The 14,390-nt window shown below is 44.8% G+C and overlaps 2 protein-coding genes across 3 annotated transcripts; one reads left to right on the top strand and one right to left on the bottom strand.

Annotated features, from left to right (window-relative positions):
* Positions 1 to 128: 128 nt before the first annotated feature.
* LOC125515910 lies at positions 129 to 4,295 on the bottom strand. Of its 2 annotated transcripts, XM_048681396.1 has the most exons (8): positions 3,810 to 4,295; positions 2,588 to 2,635; positions 2,020 to 2,157; positions 1,797 to 1,940; positions 1,186 to 1,262; positions 1,039 to 1,094; positions 858 to 961; positions 129 to 746 (listed from the first exon to the last, which is right to left on the bottom strand). In XM_048681396.1, the coding sequence occupies exons 1-8, from the start codon at positions 4,278 to 4,280 to the stop codon at positions 423 to 425; spliced, it is 1,362 nt and encodes a 453-aa protein (XP_048537353.1). In that variant the 5' UTR covers positions 4,281 to 4,295; the 3' UTR covers positions 129 to 422. The 2 variants fall into 2 exon arrangements, with proteins under 2 accessions (XP_048537353.1, XP_048537354.1); XM_048681397.1 differs by lacking the exon at positions 2,588 to 2,635.
* A 5,436-nt stretch (positions 4,296 to 9,731) lies between these two features.
* On the top strand, positions 9,732 to 10,298 carry LOC125514133 (histone H4-like). The gene has a single exon (XM_048679402.1). It carries the CDS (start codon positions 9,801 to 9,803, stop codon positions 10,110 to 10,112), a length of 312 nt encoding a protein of 103 aa, XP_048535359.1. The 5' UTR covers positions 9,732 to 9,800; the 3' UTR covers positions 10,113 to 10,298.
* Positions 10,299 to 14,390: the final 4,092 nt, after the last annotated feature.

The following is a 14,390-nucleotide window of genomic DNA, read 5'->3' as shown; positions in this document are numbered from 1 at the left end:
AAGGCAGCGTAGCCAGCAGAGATACAGAATCAGAAACAGAAGTCGAGCACATATGAACCAATCATACAAACTAATCAAACGACTACCTTATGTATATGCCAAACTGATCAATCCAATGGCACCAGCAGTATGTATCTTTGCCAACACAAGAAAGAATGTCAATCCATCCCCGTGGCACCAGCAGAGTATGTGCCAACAGAAGAAAGAAAGTGAATTCATTCATAGGTATGCAGCACCCAGCAATTAGCAACAAGTTCAATGTGATCACACAAGATTCACTGTATACTAGCCAACAGAAGAAGAATGCACAAGTGTATATGCTATGCCTACCCCAACTTCGTCGGTGCATCTACTCTACCACTAAACTCAGCAACACCCTCCTCCATAGGCAGCAGCCCAACTCAACTTTGATCCAGCGGAATCTATTCACTTGAACTCTCATCGCCAGGATGTTCTCTCTGGGAAGTCTGTTGGCTTGAACCCTCATCAGCAGCATGTTCTATCTGGGAAGCCTGATGACTTGAACTCTCAGCTGGAGGAACACGTGGGTAGATGATTTCGTAATGGTTTGCCGAGTACAGCAGGGTCACTCTCGGACGGGGAACTCCGGGGACAGTGTAGATATCTGGATCATATCCTCCTCGGACTCGCTCCACTCTGAGGGGTATCTCAAGCGCTCTGGCCAAGGCCACCATCATAACATGATCCGTGAACCGACGAGCTGGAGTGACGCGCTGAAAGCACCACTGTTCGTACAACAACAACAGGAGGTTAGGTAAGTTGAGTGTCATGTATCCAAGAATGGATGCATTGGGAATCAGCATGAGGTAATGTACGGGAGGATATGCATCACTCACATCTTTAAGATTGTAATTTCCACTGAGCCCTGGTATAAGCGGTTCACACACCTCGTCGTGCCAGCATATCTCGACAGCTACTACTAATCTGAGGAAAATAAAAACTATCCAAGAAAATGAGTCAGAAACATGAATTACATGAGAACAAAAGGAAATATGACTTCAAGGGTGTTTTTCTCACTGTCTTGCGTCGTATCGTACTCGCTGAAGAACTCAAGAAGTTCCTCTTTACGGTAGCTAAAAATGGCACATATTATGTCAGTGAGATGGAATGCATTCGGCCACAATACTAATGATGGAATTGCAGAAAACCAAGCGAGTCAAAAACCTGCTAGTTGATTCCATGCCCTTCCACCTGCCATGACTCTTCCATCTCATTACTTTCTCCATCAGATTCTTAAATGCCTGAAAGAACCAGCGACGCAATAATTCACAGTTGATAATCACATATCATAGGTTACAATGATACATACAGACACTGATCAATAGCAAGATATAAAAGAACACAGCTAAGACAACTCGCCTGAGAAGCTTCAGTCATTAAGCATATACTATAGCATAGTAACAGAACAGTGTGATGCCTATACAACAACAATCAGTAGGTGCGCACTGTTACAGTGCTCAAACAAGCATAAAATTATGTTATTTCCTCATTATATTGCCGGTGTTCCTTTGCAAGTAAATTTTCTTAAGCCCGTTGGTACCATCGGGCTGTTAACTTTACAATAAACTTCAATTCAGTTATTGCCAACAGTGTGTAAAACTGTGACGGCATCCAACTACTGTAAAGCAATTGTGCATCTCCTGCAAGTGACAAAGATAGTGAGATGCCAGATGCAGTGATGCTGCTTGAAGTGTACAGTAACCTGAATAGAATCATCATCCCTTGCAAGCATGTTTATCCAAGAAATAACAGTTATGGACAAGGCGAGAACTTACTCTGCTGCTCCTGGAAAACTCAGGCTCGTTCCATCGAAACTCAGACTCGTTCCATCGAAGAGCTGCAAAGTGCAGATTCACCATATCAACAGCCTGAAGGAGACGGTGTTCCTCATATGTGTCCTGCCTATCAATAACTTGCTCCTGTTGTACATTCGCGAAAACAGAGAAAGTTAAATAACTAAACCTACATCCTATGATAAGGAAAAGAGGGGAAACTTACAAGGTACGAAAATATGAAACTCCTGTAGAAACACTCCCCATCTCCAATCACCGATCTACATTCCGAATAGGCATCAAGATGGTTCGCCTCGTCAGAAGCAAGCTTATGATGCCTTCTGACTTCAGTGATGGGATGTGTCTGCAACGAACACACAAATATGAGAATTCAAATTACGCTGAGTTGAACATGGAAACAACATATCTAAAAATGTGATGGAAATTTTGTTTTCATTCAAATATTCAGGTTTCCATGTTCTCTGGAAATGTTTGAAAAAAGCTAGTATATAATCCCATCACCGATACTGATCGGTTGTTGTTCGGTAACAAAACAAGAAGATATCTATTAACACATGGTAAACTCAACAACAGTACAAGTACGATTCAGGTCCCATCAGACTATCACAACCAAGAGTCAACATACAATTTAACATTTATAAAAGAGAACATAATCCTTCTGAACAGTTGATTGTACATGAACCACTCATCACAGTATCTTGTGATATAGGGCTTTGATCCTGATTTTTTACACTTCCATTTTGAACATTACATTAGACAAAATGTAGACAAACCTGGTGCTTCACATGTTCCGAACATATTGCCCTTTCTTTTCTACGAATCTATTTGAAAGGAAATGAAGAAAACGAAGTTAAAGACCATACATCCTGCCGGTCTTACAATTATACAGAATCAACAAGAAGATCGGGTATTTCAAAACAAGAAATAAGGGAATGAAAAGTGAATGTAATTAACAAACAACCAATCATTTTTTTCCTTTTCCCGGTCAAAAGAAAAATAAAACAATGATATATAACAAGACCACAAAACGTGTGTGCAAAGCTTCTTTATTTTTGGCAACTATTTACATGAAATTATTCTGAGGCTTCTGAATCAGTTCCAGGCACCAATCGCCTAAATGGCAAAACTTGTCGACTAAATCCTAAAGTGGTTGCCGATTTTGCATGTAAATGGCAACTGATTTACAGGAATTATTATATTCATTTACGCAGTCTTGAACTAATGTCTAGATTAAAGTTTCTGATAACAGCATCCGTTTACAAAGGAAGCTCATACATTCGACTTCAGGCTCTGTTACCAAAATATTGCAGTAATCAGGACATGACCTCATGATTTCCCCACATTTTATAGATAACAGTTTCAACAAGATGATAGCCGTTTGCTTCAGAATAAGATGACAGATTGTGGAAAGACCCACGAGGGACAAGGACCTGTGTACTGCTGCCAACATATGCCCAAGATTCCCCCTATATTCTAAGGATGCCACATGACGCTCTAACCAAGATTCAGATAATGTACGTCAAGATCAAGTTAAGTAATCCCAAGCAAACCTTGAGGTTAACTTCCCCTATAACGCTATTCATCTACACTGGAAACTGATACATTTTGGCATCAAGATTTATTGCCAAAATATGACAGTCAGCAACCACTGCCAAGACATGATCTCCACATTTTTCAGTTGCAGCAAAAGTGCAAAACATGCTATCAAACCAAATAGAAGAATCAATTAGCACTGAACAAGAACAAGAAAATTAAGTAGCAAGCCTGGGAACCTAAATCTTGAGCAGTTTCGCCTCGCCTTTCTCTAAATCTCATAACGCGCCGGCCGCAAGAGGAACTCGTGTAACAATCAGAAAATACCTAATCCCCAAACTGTCCCCAAGATTCCATTTCTACTGCTCTAAACTAAATCATCCCCAAGATTTCAGCAGGCTTAGAGATCACAGTTCCAATTCCACACCCCGAACAGAAAGAAGTGCCAGATTCATGCCATACCTGTTCCTTCCGCTGGAGCGCCTCTTCCGCGCGCCACGAGTTGAACATCGCAGGAGAATCCAAAGAAACGCCACGAGCACGTCGCAGCATCGCAATGGTCACCACCTGCCGTGTCCACAGCGCGTTCGCCACGTCGGCGGCCGCCTGCTCGATCGCCAGCCGCTGGTCGAACGCCAGCCCGGAGCCGGACGGCCCCGCCGCCGCCGCGTCGGGGTCCTCCCTCGCCGGCGACACCACGGGGTGGTCGCTCCACGTCAGCCACGGTCCGAAGGAGTCGTAGTCGAGGGAGGGGGCGGAGGAGCCTCCGGCCTGGTCGAGGGGCGTCGCGGCGGGAGGTGGCGGCGCGGCGGCGCTCGGGGCCCCATCCCCATTGGAGGAGGCGCTGGAGTTGGAGTTGGAGCCCCCATGGGCCGGTTCTTGGTGGTGGTCGTCCTCGGCCGGTTCTGCTGCTCCTGAACCGGACGGTTCCATCGCGTCGCGGCGGGAGAAACTTGGAGGACTCGCGTGGCAATTCCGCGGACTCGCGAGGGTGTGGAGAGGAAACGTGCGGAGGGTGCGGGATGGGAAAAGGGGGGACGAGGGCTATTTATTTGCAAACTGTGAGGGCGGTTTGGTCCCTTGGGAATTTCTGTTTTGCAACCAACTCCGCGTTAAACCACATTGGGTAGGCACACGGCTCCATTTACAGATACAACCCACAGGAAAGAATGTTTTTACAAGAAAGCCAATCAAGCACATGCGGCCAATCCATCGCCAAAGGATGGGATACGTGTTAAGTCACACAAAACATATATTGCAATCGCGTACTACATGATCATCGGGATAGCCATCGGACGCCGCATACCCAATATGTCACTGGCAAGTCAGGCTCTTGTTGCCAGCGCGAAGAGCAGAGATTGACAATAACAAACGCTACCAAAAAAGGCAAGAACCAAGAAAAACGAGAAATGAGATTATGAAGTCGTGTTTTGCCGAAAGCAGCAAAAGAGCCGCCAAGGATGCATGTGGTGAATAGAGCATCACCTTAGCTAACTCAGACCAGATGCGAACAATCCTTGAAAGACAACAGACGAAGAGACAACAACTCAATGGCACCAAAACCCCTATCCTTCGACCCAATTCACGTAGCCAATAGAGGGTCTCAACCAAAGGTAGAAGAGGCTAATAGAAGAAGAGCAACAGATCAAACACTAGAGAGTAGCCGTAAGTCACGCATGAAAAAAAAAAGAAGAGTGTCAATAGAGTGAGACAAGAGGAGTGCCAATAACATGATCTGATCACCTGGACCTTGCTCACCTCTAGCGCTAGGACAAACCCAACCACAGTCTTGCCCTGGTCGGCGGCGGTGACTCAGATCAACGGAAGCGACGAAGGCAACGACTTCAATCTCTCGCAGCAGGACCTGCTTCTCACCTTTGGATGTGTTTGCTTATAGGGACAAGATAGGGTGGTCATGGGTATCCCCAGCCAGTTGGCTGGGGGTAGCCCTTTTTCTGTTTGGTTGATGCATGAGGTTAGCCGATGTTTTGTTCAGTTCGAAGGATGAATTATGGCTGGGGCTATCCATAGAAGTGTTCGGTTTGAGGGTTGAATGGTGGATTAGGGTTGTGATGACCCTTTTAATCGAGGTGGTCATACTACCCCTTAATTTGTAAATTTTTAACACCAGGCAATTGAATCGGCAATTCAATTTGGCTCTCGGGAGCACGTGCTCCTACGCATGAGAAATAATTTTTGAAATGACAAAAAAATTCAACAATTTTTTATGTATTTATAGTCACTTCCAAATGAGGCAAAAAGTTTAAACATTTTGGCATGTGCAAAAAAAAACAATTTTGAACACCAAATGTTATCATAAAATGTCACCCCCAAAATTGTTTTTTCACCGACGAAACATTACTGATTTACTGCTCTGTTTCGCATGAAAATTGTCAACCATGCTTACGACGCTAAACAAAGATCCACAAAAAATCAGAATTTTTTGCAAACATTAGTGTTCACCAAAATGCTCCTCCTGCAATCAAATATGATATGTACGATAGTAATTTTGAAAAATTAACAAAAGTTTGAGAGCATATCCAAAAAAACTCATGAATAGTACAAACTAAACTTGAACTTCAATACGTATCATAGTTCAACATTTTCATATATAACACAAGTGCATAGAACTCATAGTTCATCATTCTGGGGGTGAGGGGGTGATGCTAGATTCCGTGCCATCCCGTGCAGATCCATTTCCGTCTACTGCCATCTTGGTGTCAAATTCCCCTGCACCGTCGCGTACGTTGTGCCCCGCTTTTGAGCCACTCAGCCCGGCTCGCTGGAAACGGCCGATTCAGGCGTTCCTAGCAAGTCGGGCTATCCGCTGCTTTAAGGTTCATGCATGCAGGTCAGGGCTCCATATATGCTACCAAACATATTTTTCTTACACCCAATGAGCCTATTTGTGGATGATGCAGGCTATCAAACACATCATTAGTACACGAGCACTGCTTTGCAGATGCACCATGGGCGTATTTGGTTACCTGCACCTTTTTTGCCTGCTTGCATCTGTGATTCAGTTGGGTCTCGCTGAGCACATACATGATAAAAATAATGTTGTGCATGTTGTTTGGTATACCGCATGTAGGCTGGCTGCATTAGGGCAACAATTTCTATCGGGCGTTTGGTGGTTTGTATTGGCTGGGATAAATGCAGCTACACAGTGTTTGCTTGCATACAATGGATGTGATTAAGAGTTGACAAGTACACATGACACACAGGATTACACTAGAGTGCCTTGGCGACTATGATGTTCAGTGGTCGTGGCGTTGCATCCGACGTGACGAACACGAAGTCGCAGGCGAGCGACCTCGTCGGCGGCACAAAGAACTTGTTGCTAGCGTCGCCGTCGCAGGGGGGGTCCGTGAGGAGGGATGAGGAGGAAGGCACTGAGGGGAAGGAGTGTAGTATGTGTGTGATATGGTCACGTCAGTGTAGTAGACGGCCACGGGCGAGGAGGTCGAGAGGAATGACGCCGACGGCAGCGCTGGGCATGACATGGCGTCCATGCGACAAGGTTGACGATGAACACCTTAGTACAATACAATAGGGAGATACACATAGTCTACGACTGTCGTAACAGAAAAGGTACAACACGAAAGTCATTTGAAACAATGAGATGAAGGTACTGACCAAATCAAATTTCAAACGGTCGATCGTGCACGACGAGTTTGACAAAATTCATCCAAAATAAATGTGAACATGAAGTTGAACATTTACGGTAAATGAAACTACGAACTGACTATACGAATCAAACCACGACGTTGATGTGTATCTTTTTCGAGTAGAGCTTATCTCGAATCGAAGCACTGATGTGCAGATTGGAAGGTACTAGCTGAAGGAGATTAATAAGTGTCATTAAAACACATAACACATATGCATTTGTACAGTCCACTAGGTATAGATGTGGATCTATTCATCTATGATCATTGAAACAGAGAACGTACAGCATGAAAGTTGTGTGAAACATCGAGATGAAACTACCGGTAAAAGGAATTTTCAAACGCTTTCAAAATTCATCCAAAATAGCTCCAAACATCAACATCAAATTAAGCATTTACGGTTGACGAAATTACGAACTGATTGCCTGAATAGAACCACAATATCGATGAACACCTTTTTCATATAGAGCTTATCTCAAATAAAAATACATTTATGAAGTTTTTATTAGACCAAGAAAAAGATATTAGATAAGGAAATTAAGGGCGGTAAGAAAACAAACCAAGTAGAGGTTGCGTACTCGCTCACATCCTCTCGCACTTTCTCGTGCAATCGAACCCACCATGTGTGCTTGATTCAGCCTGGCTCTCTAGAAACAGTCGATTCGGTCGTTCCTAGCAGGCCTAGCTCGAAAGTGCTTTAAGTTTCATGCGGGCCAAGATTCTGGTGCACATCAGCCTACCAAACGCTCGATTTTTGTACCATGCGAATCTAGTTGGTTTCATGCAGGCTACCAAACACGCAACATCAAACTGGAGACAAACACTTTACGAATCTGAAATAACCATAATATTACTACTAGTAGTAATCTTTTTGGTATGAAGGCACATGTAAACTTTCGGCAACAGCCATCGCCAGTGCTAGTTACCGCTCGGAATTCCATATCCAATTTGTCTTTCTGCTTCTTGTCACAAACAATGAATGAATATCATGAATAGAAATCTTTAGTCACCCTTCTCTAGTGACGCGGGGGAAACCCTAGTCGCGTCACCAGGCCTTCCCCTGCCCCTCCACCGCTTCGCCGCCGCCGGAGGGACACATGCAAAGCCGCATGTTCTCGAGGGGGGCGGCGGGGCATCCTCGTTGGTCCGCCGGTGTCATGCATAGGTCTCATGATGGCCGGTGGTGCGCGGCGATCCAGCACTGTGTGGCGGTCTGGTGGTCCTACTGCTCGTGGGGGTGGCGTCCCTACCTGGTGGCAAGGCCTTCCCTAAGAGGCCCTTGGTAGTGGCCGCTCGGCGGCGTGGGGGTGCCGGATCTGGACCTTGGGCTTGCGTTCTAGTTGTGACTACGCCTGGCATCCCTCGTCCATGGGGTGCGGCGCTGGCTACGCCTAGCTCTGGCCCTGCTTCGTCTCGTCCACTGGGTCCGGCGAGTGAGATAGTGGAGACGTGGCAGAGGTGGGACTACGAAGAGGGTCTCTGGTGCGGTGTGATGGTGGTAGGGGATGGTGGCTAGCCGGTCTCGGATCTAAACAATCTAGCTGTCGGTGTAAGCTTGGCGTGATCTTGGTCGGCCCGATGACGGTGATGCTCGCGAGCGCCATAACCTTCCCGAAGCCGTCGTCGAGGGCAATGGCGTGTTCCTTCTCGAACTTTCGGGTGAAACCCTCGATCCGGTTGTTTCTGGATCAGACCATGGCGCCACTATGTGTCAAGCGCTTCTTGAGGCCTTCGTCTTGGAGTAGAATTCCGATTGTGGGGACTAGCGGCTTGGAGGTGCTCTTCTGCCCGCTGTGCGCATTGGTCTTATTGATCGTCCATGTTTGTGGAAGAGCCGGATGCTCTCATCTGAAGGCGGGTAAGAGAGCCCGCGATCCACCTTGGATCCCCCCGTTCTATATCAACTCTCCTCCTCTTCCTTGAGGGTGTTGTCGGGTGGCGACTAGACGGCCAAGCTCAAGCCCCTGCTTGCTTGGTCAGATGAAGATGAAAGACGAAGTCCTCCTCTGCATTGGTTGTGTCGATGAGATTGGTGATTGCAAGTGGCGACTCTTTCGCTATAGCCCTTATGTCCTTTTCTTTCAGTTTGGTGTGTCTTCTTCATCTCATCCTGTTGCCCATTGTAACTTTCCGGCTCGGTACGATCTTCGCTACTGTTCACAAAAAAAATATTTTATAATGATGGATGAATGAGTATGCTGCAAGAAGCAGAGGACCCATGATGAATGGATTGAATGTTTCAAATAATAAAACGGGAAGGCAAAATAGGGTCCAATTTTTCCAAAATTACTGCACGTACGGCGCCGTACGATTTTGCTACGATCCCTAATCCAATGGCATGCTACAGCTTAGTCATTCTTTTTGCATATAAACGGCTTGATCTCAACTGTCATACCTACGTAAAAGTTCTTATGTCGTACTCCCTCTGTTTAGAATTATTTGTCGCAGAAATGAATGTATCTAGATGTATTTTAGTTTTAGATATACATCCATATCCGAGACAAGTAATTTCGAATGGAGGGAGTACGTACCAGGTCTCCAAATTTTCTGAGCTCCCGCCCGCCTCACCGAGTCACCGGACGAAAATTGAGCCACGTCAGTGATCCGCGCAATCTCTCTCTCCCGGATCAAGATCTTGACCGTCCACTGCGTACGGATCCAACGGCAGGCCGACCCTCCTCCCTCGTTAAATCCCCCTTCTCCCCACACCACTCCAGCAGACGCAGCCACCACCGTTCCCCTCCAAATCCATCGGATCCCATCTGCTCCAAGAAGGAAGCCGGCGACCATGTCCGGCCGCGGCAAGGGCGGGAAGGGGCTGGGCAAGGGCGGCGCCAAGCGCCACCGGAAGGTGCTGCGCGACAACATCCAGGGCATCACGAAGCCGGCGATCCGGCGGCTGGCGCGGCGGGGCGGCGTGAAGCGCATCTCGGGGCTCATCTACGAGGAGACCCGCGGCGTGCTCAAGATCTTCCTCGAGAACGTCATCCGGGACGCCGTCACCTACACCGAGCACGCCCGCCGCAAGACCGTCACCTCCATGGACGTCGTCTACGCGCTCAAGCGCCAGGGCCGCACCCTCTACGGATTCGGCGGCTAGCCCCCCCTGCTCCGTCCAGTCTCTGCTCCCGCTGCTCCATCTGTCCCAGTGCGTGTGTAGTGTGTTGTTCAATCGTTGGTGAGGGTTTGGTCTGTGTAGTTAGCGCAAGGCGATGTGTATGAATGCAATGGAATCAGCGTTGGTATTATACTATCTTTTCTGCATCTCTCGATGTGTTACATCCTACTCTGCTGCGTCTTTGTTCGATGCTTGTGTGATTTAGTACGCTGTAGTCGTTTAATTTGGTTTTAGCTGAATGAGCGACACAATTTGTCGCTGCATTCATATTTGGTTATGCAGAAACATCCTCTGGATTCAAATGTGTTTCTTCAGCAGCCATGCGGATCTGCGTTCTGAAACTCTGAAACTTGTCTGAATGTTGTTTCATGGGTTGGTTTTGCCTGCGTGGTTTGTGGATGGCGATGATTATGAATGCAATGGAATCATTGTTCTGGCGATATCATCTTGGTTGCTACATCTGTTGTATGTTTTTTATCTCCTTGCCACTACCAACTTGTTACCTGAATTCAGTACTTGGCTGCGGCTTTGTTCGCTGAATTCACTGACATGGAATTTCGTTCAATACGATAATCTGCTGAATGCAGCGCGTGGAGATCAAAACGACTTGGGGATTCCAGCTCCCCTTCATTGCATTTCTTTTCTATTTGGTTATGCGCAAATGTTCACTGGACTTTGTTTGTTCTTCACCGGACGGAGGGAGTATGCAGTAGCTAACTTGGGCTAATATGAAGAAAAATAAATCTCACAATCATATTGTGCTACTCTGTCACCTGCCATGTTGCTACTGGGATGTTTCCCCCCTCTTCTTTCGTGTAGCCAATGAGTTGGCTAACCTCTGAATTTTAACTCCTACACTGTATTAGCTATATTTAGACATGAAATTTCTCAATCCCTAGAAAAAAACTCTTAGACTGTATTAGTTAGATTTGGAAGAGGCCAAATTAAAGTCAAATCAACATTATGGTGGACATGGCTCTATTACCTCTTTAAGAAATGAAATACCTCAAGTATTCATACTAGGAAAGAAAATATCAAGAGTTGCGTTATTATGATCCGGATAGAACTTACATTTGGATAAAACAACTTGTCTGGCGGGAATGAATTAGTCCAAGGACATGCAAGCAGTGGGCTAGTCCACAAATTTATGTTGCAGGTTGGTGAAAGTACCACCACAACACAAAACCTACTACACAAGGTGAGAGAGGAGGATCCCTCCACTCCGCCTAAGGGCGCCGAAGCGGTCGTCCGAGGCAGAGCTGGCCTGGCATGACACCGTCCGACACGCTGGCCCGACAGGCACGGTAGGCTCACGTGTTGTTCGGCCTGCTAGGAGGGTCATTTTTGGCCCATTAGGTATGACATCAGGTTTCGCTGCTGCGCTCACCGTCTTTCCCATGATTGGGACCTCCTATATGGCGACCAGCGCGGCTGAAACCACGAAAGCGCACCCCCCCACCCTGCTCTCCTACACGCCCTTGCTTTCTTTTTATGTTTTCAGTTTTTTTCTTTTGAAAATGATTAGGATTTCAAAAATTTCCGAATTATAAAAAAATGTTCATAATTGGAAAAAACTAAATAATTGTTCATGAATTTTTTTAAATGGTCAAAATATTACAATTTAAAAAACAAAAAAAATCATGAATTAAAGAAGATCACAATTTTTTAAAAGTTCACGAATTTAAGAAATTTTTTCAATTTCAAAAAATTGTTCATGAATTTGGAAAAAATAATGATTTCAAAAAAGTTTCACCAAACTAAAAATTGTTCATGAATTAAAAAATGTTCATGATATAGAAAAATGTTTTTGAATTTGTAAAAAATGTTCGCAATTTTTAAAAGTATGATCATTTTTTCAATTTGATGAACAAATTTTTAGTTAAAATGTTCACCCTGATTTAAAAAATGTTAGAGTATCACAAAATGTTCACCAATTTTAAAGAAATGTTCCGGGATTTGAAAAAAATGCTCATGAAATTTGGAAAGAAAAAACGATAAAGAAAAAGGAAATAAAAGGAAAAGCGAAAATTAAAAGACAAAGGAAAATAAGAAAACAAGAAAAACCCGAAAAAATAACAAGATAAAAAAGGTTTTGGAAGGTTCTAGAACCATTCCAGAACCGGACATGACGTACACAAGAAATAGGAGACGCCGGCACGATGGTCCTCAGTGGTCTCTCCTTGTGTGTCTAGCCATCGCCTCATGTCCGTGTCGGCCACCACGCTAGTCGACCTAGTTCCTAATTTTGTGCACGATCCATCGATCGGCTGAACCTCTAGGGCAAGCACATGCAGATCAAAATCTAAAACTTCATGCTTGAATGAATATAAATTGGTGGGATTTTTCTGAAGATATCTGATCGAATCACATAACAAGGCATGAACATGTGCGGCAATTTGCATGCTGGTCACATGAACTCAGCTCATGTTCTCACCTGTCGCTTGATCTCTTTCATTGCCAAGATTTCTGAAGAAACTCTTTGCTCGCGTTCAGACGGAAGATGCATAGCTCAAACTCAAACTTGCATTGCATTTCTCGAAACAGGCTCTCGCCCCCATCATAAATAAAGGCACAAACAGCAAAACCGATGCAAAGTGATGAGGCAACCCTTATACAAGCAGGTCAAAAGAGAAATAAAACGATATTGAACTAGGAGAGCAACATTTATGTGGTGGGAGATGATGCTGGCCATGGTTGTGGTGGCAGGGTGTCAGCAGCTTCAGGAATCAAAGCCAAGAACTCCTTCTTTTTTTTGAACAAGCAAAGGCACCGAAGTGCCAAATTCATTCAGCTCATAGAGAAAGTACAAAGAGAATTATATAGATCTGCTGAAGATGTAGAGAGGAGTAGCAGCAGTATCTAGAAAAGAGAGCTGAAGAAAGACCCTATATGAGGCAAAGTGGGAATGATCACTACACCATGATCAACATGGTCAGAACTAGCACAGGAACACTCTAGCACAAGAACACTCTGAATCTGAAACTATGAATTGCTGTTGTATTTTGCTTCACTGCCATCTTTCTTGAAGCAAGCATGTCAAGGTCCTGTAGAAACAGCAAAATACATCTGCAATCAAGATGAAAACCCTACAAAATAAGAAACTGATGTACTCCAGCTTCGCGATATAGCATCAAACTCCAGAGATCTGCAAATGAATAAAAACCAAGCACAGCACAAAGTACAGAGAGAAGGCAGAGCTCAAGAAGAAACAAAGAACAAGCCCAGGCTACCATCTATAACTGAGATAAAAACTTGCCACACCAAAACCTACAGGGAGAAAATTAATAACAGTGAATTGTATGAATTCTAAAGCCCTGAATCTGAAAATTTTCAAGAAGAGGCAGTATTGGGCAAAGACCATAATTGTGTCTTGCAGCAAAACAAGAAAGTCGAGTGTCGCCAATAGCACGGAAAACTTGTTGAGCAAGATTATGAGCAATACCATTGATCTCCCTAGAAATGTGAAACACCTTTGGCTGAAGTTGATAAGTAGTCTTAAAAAACTAGCCAAAGATTTCCTGATACTCCATGGAGTTTCAGAAGTGGAGACATTACCTAGAGCAGCAGCCCCTGCTAAAACCAAGCAGTCCGTCAGAAAAGTAGGCTGAGCAATGTTGAGTTGAGATGCAAGATAAGCAGCAAAATTTAGTGCAAGAGCCTCCGCTTGCAGAGGAGTAGAAGTTGGAGGAGCTGAAGCTTGCACTTGCACATTGATCTCTCCTCCGTTAGAGGGTAAGGAAATAAAGATTCCCACACCTGTGCCAACCTGTCCTTGCAACAAACCTGGAATTTTCTTAGTCCTAAAAGCTGCATCCGAATAGATTTTAGCCCCATCAGCCAACAAATCAGACCTAAGGATTCTGCCAGGCAAAGGAATTTGATTAGAAGACAACTGAGTTGGAGTTGGAGTCTAATTCAAGAGAAGGGCATTGTCATACACATTAGAGGTTAATGCAAGAGCAACAATGTGAACTTGATGAGAAAGAGATTTCGCCCTATGAAATAGAAAATCATTCCTTACTTTCCAGAGACACCAAAGAAGCGTAAAAATATTAGAAAGAGAACCATATGGATGCCTCATGCGAAGAACATCAATAACAGAATGCAAGGTGGAATGCCCCTGGACTAAAGCATCCGAACGAACAAACCAAGGAGAGGAAAACCAAGCTGCACGAGAAAAAGAGCACATGAAAAACAGATGGACCTCATCCTCTTGTTGACCACATCGGCAACAAGTTTTTGAAATATGAATGGAAAATC

This window comes from Triticum urartu, chromosome 6 (assembly GCF_003073215.2).
Source record: "Triticum urartu cultivar G1812 chromosome 6, Tu2.1, whole genome shotgun sequence".
Taxonomy (NCBI): Eukaryota; Viridiplantae; Streptophyta; class Magnoliopsida; order Poales; family Poaceae; genus Triticum; species Triticum urartu.
The sequence above is the reverse complement of the archived record's forward strand: the minus strand, read 5'-3'. Positions and strand labels throughout refer to the sequence as shown.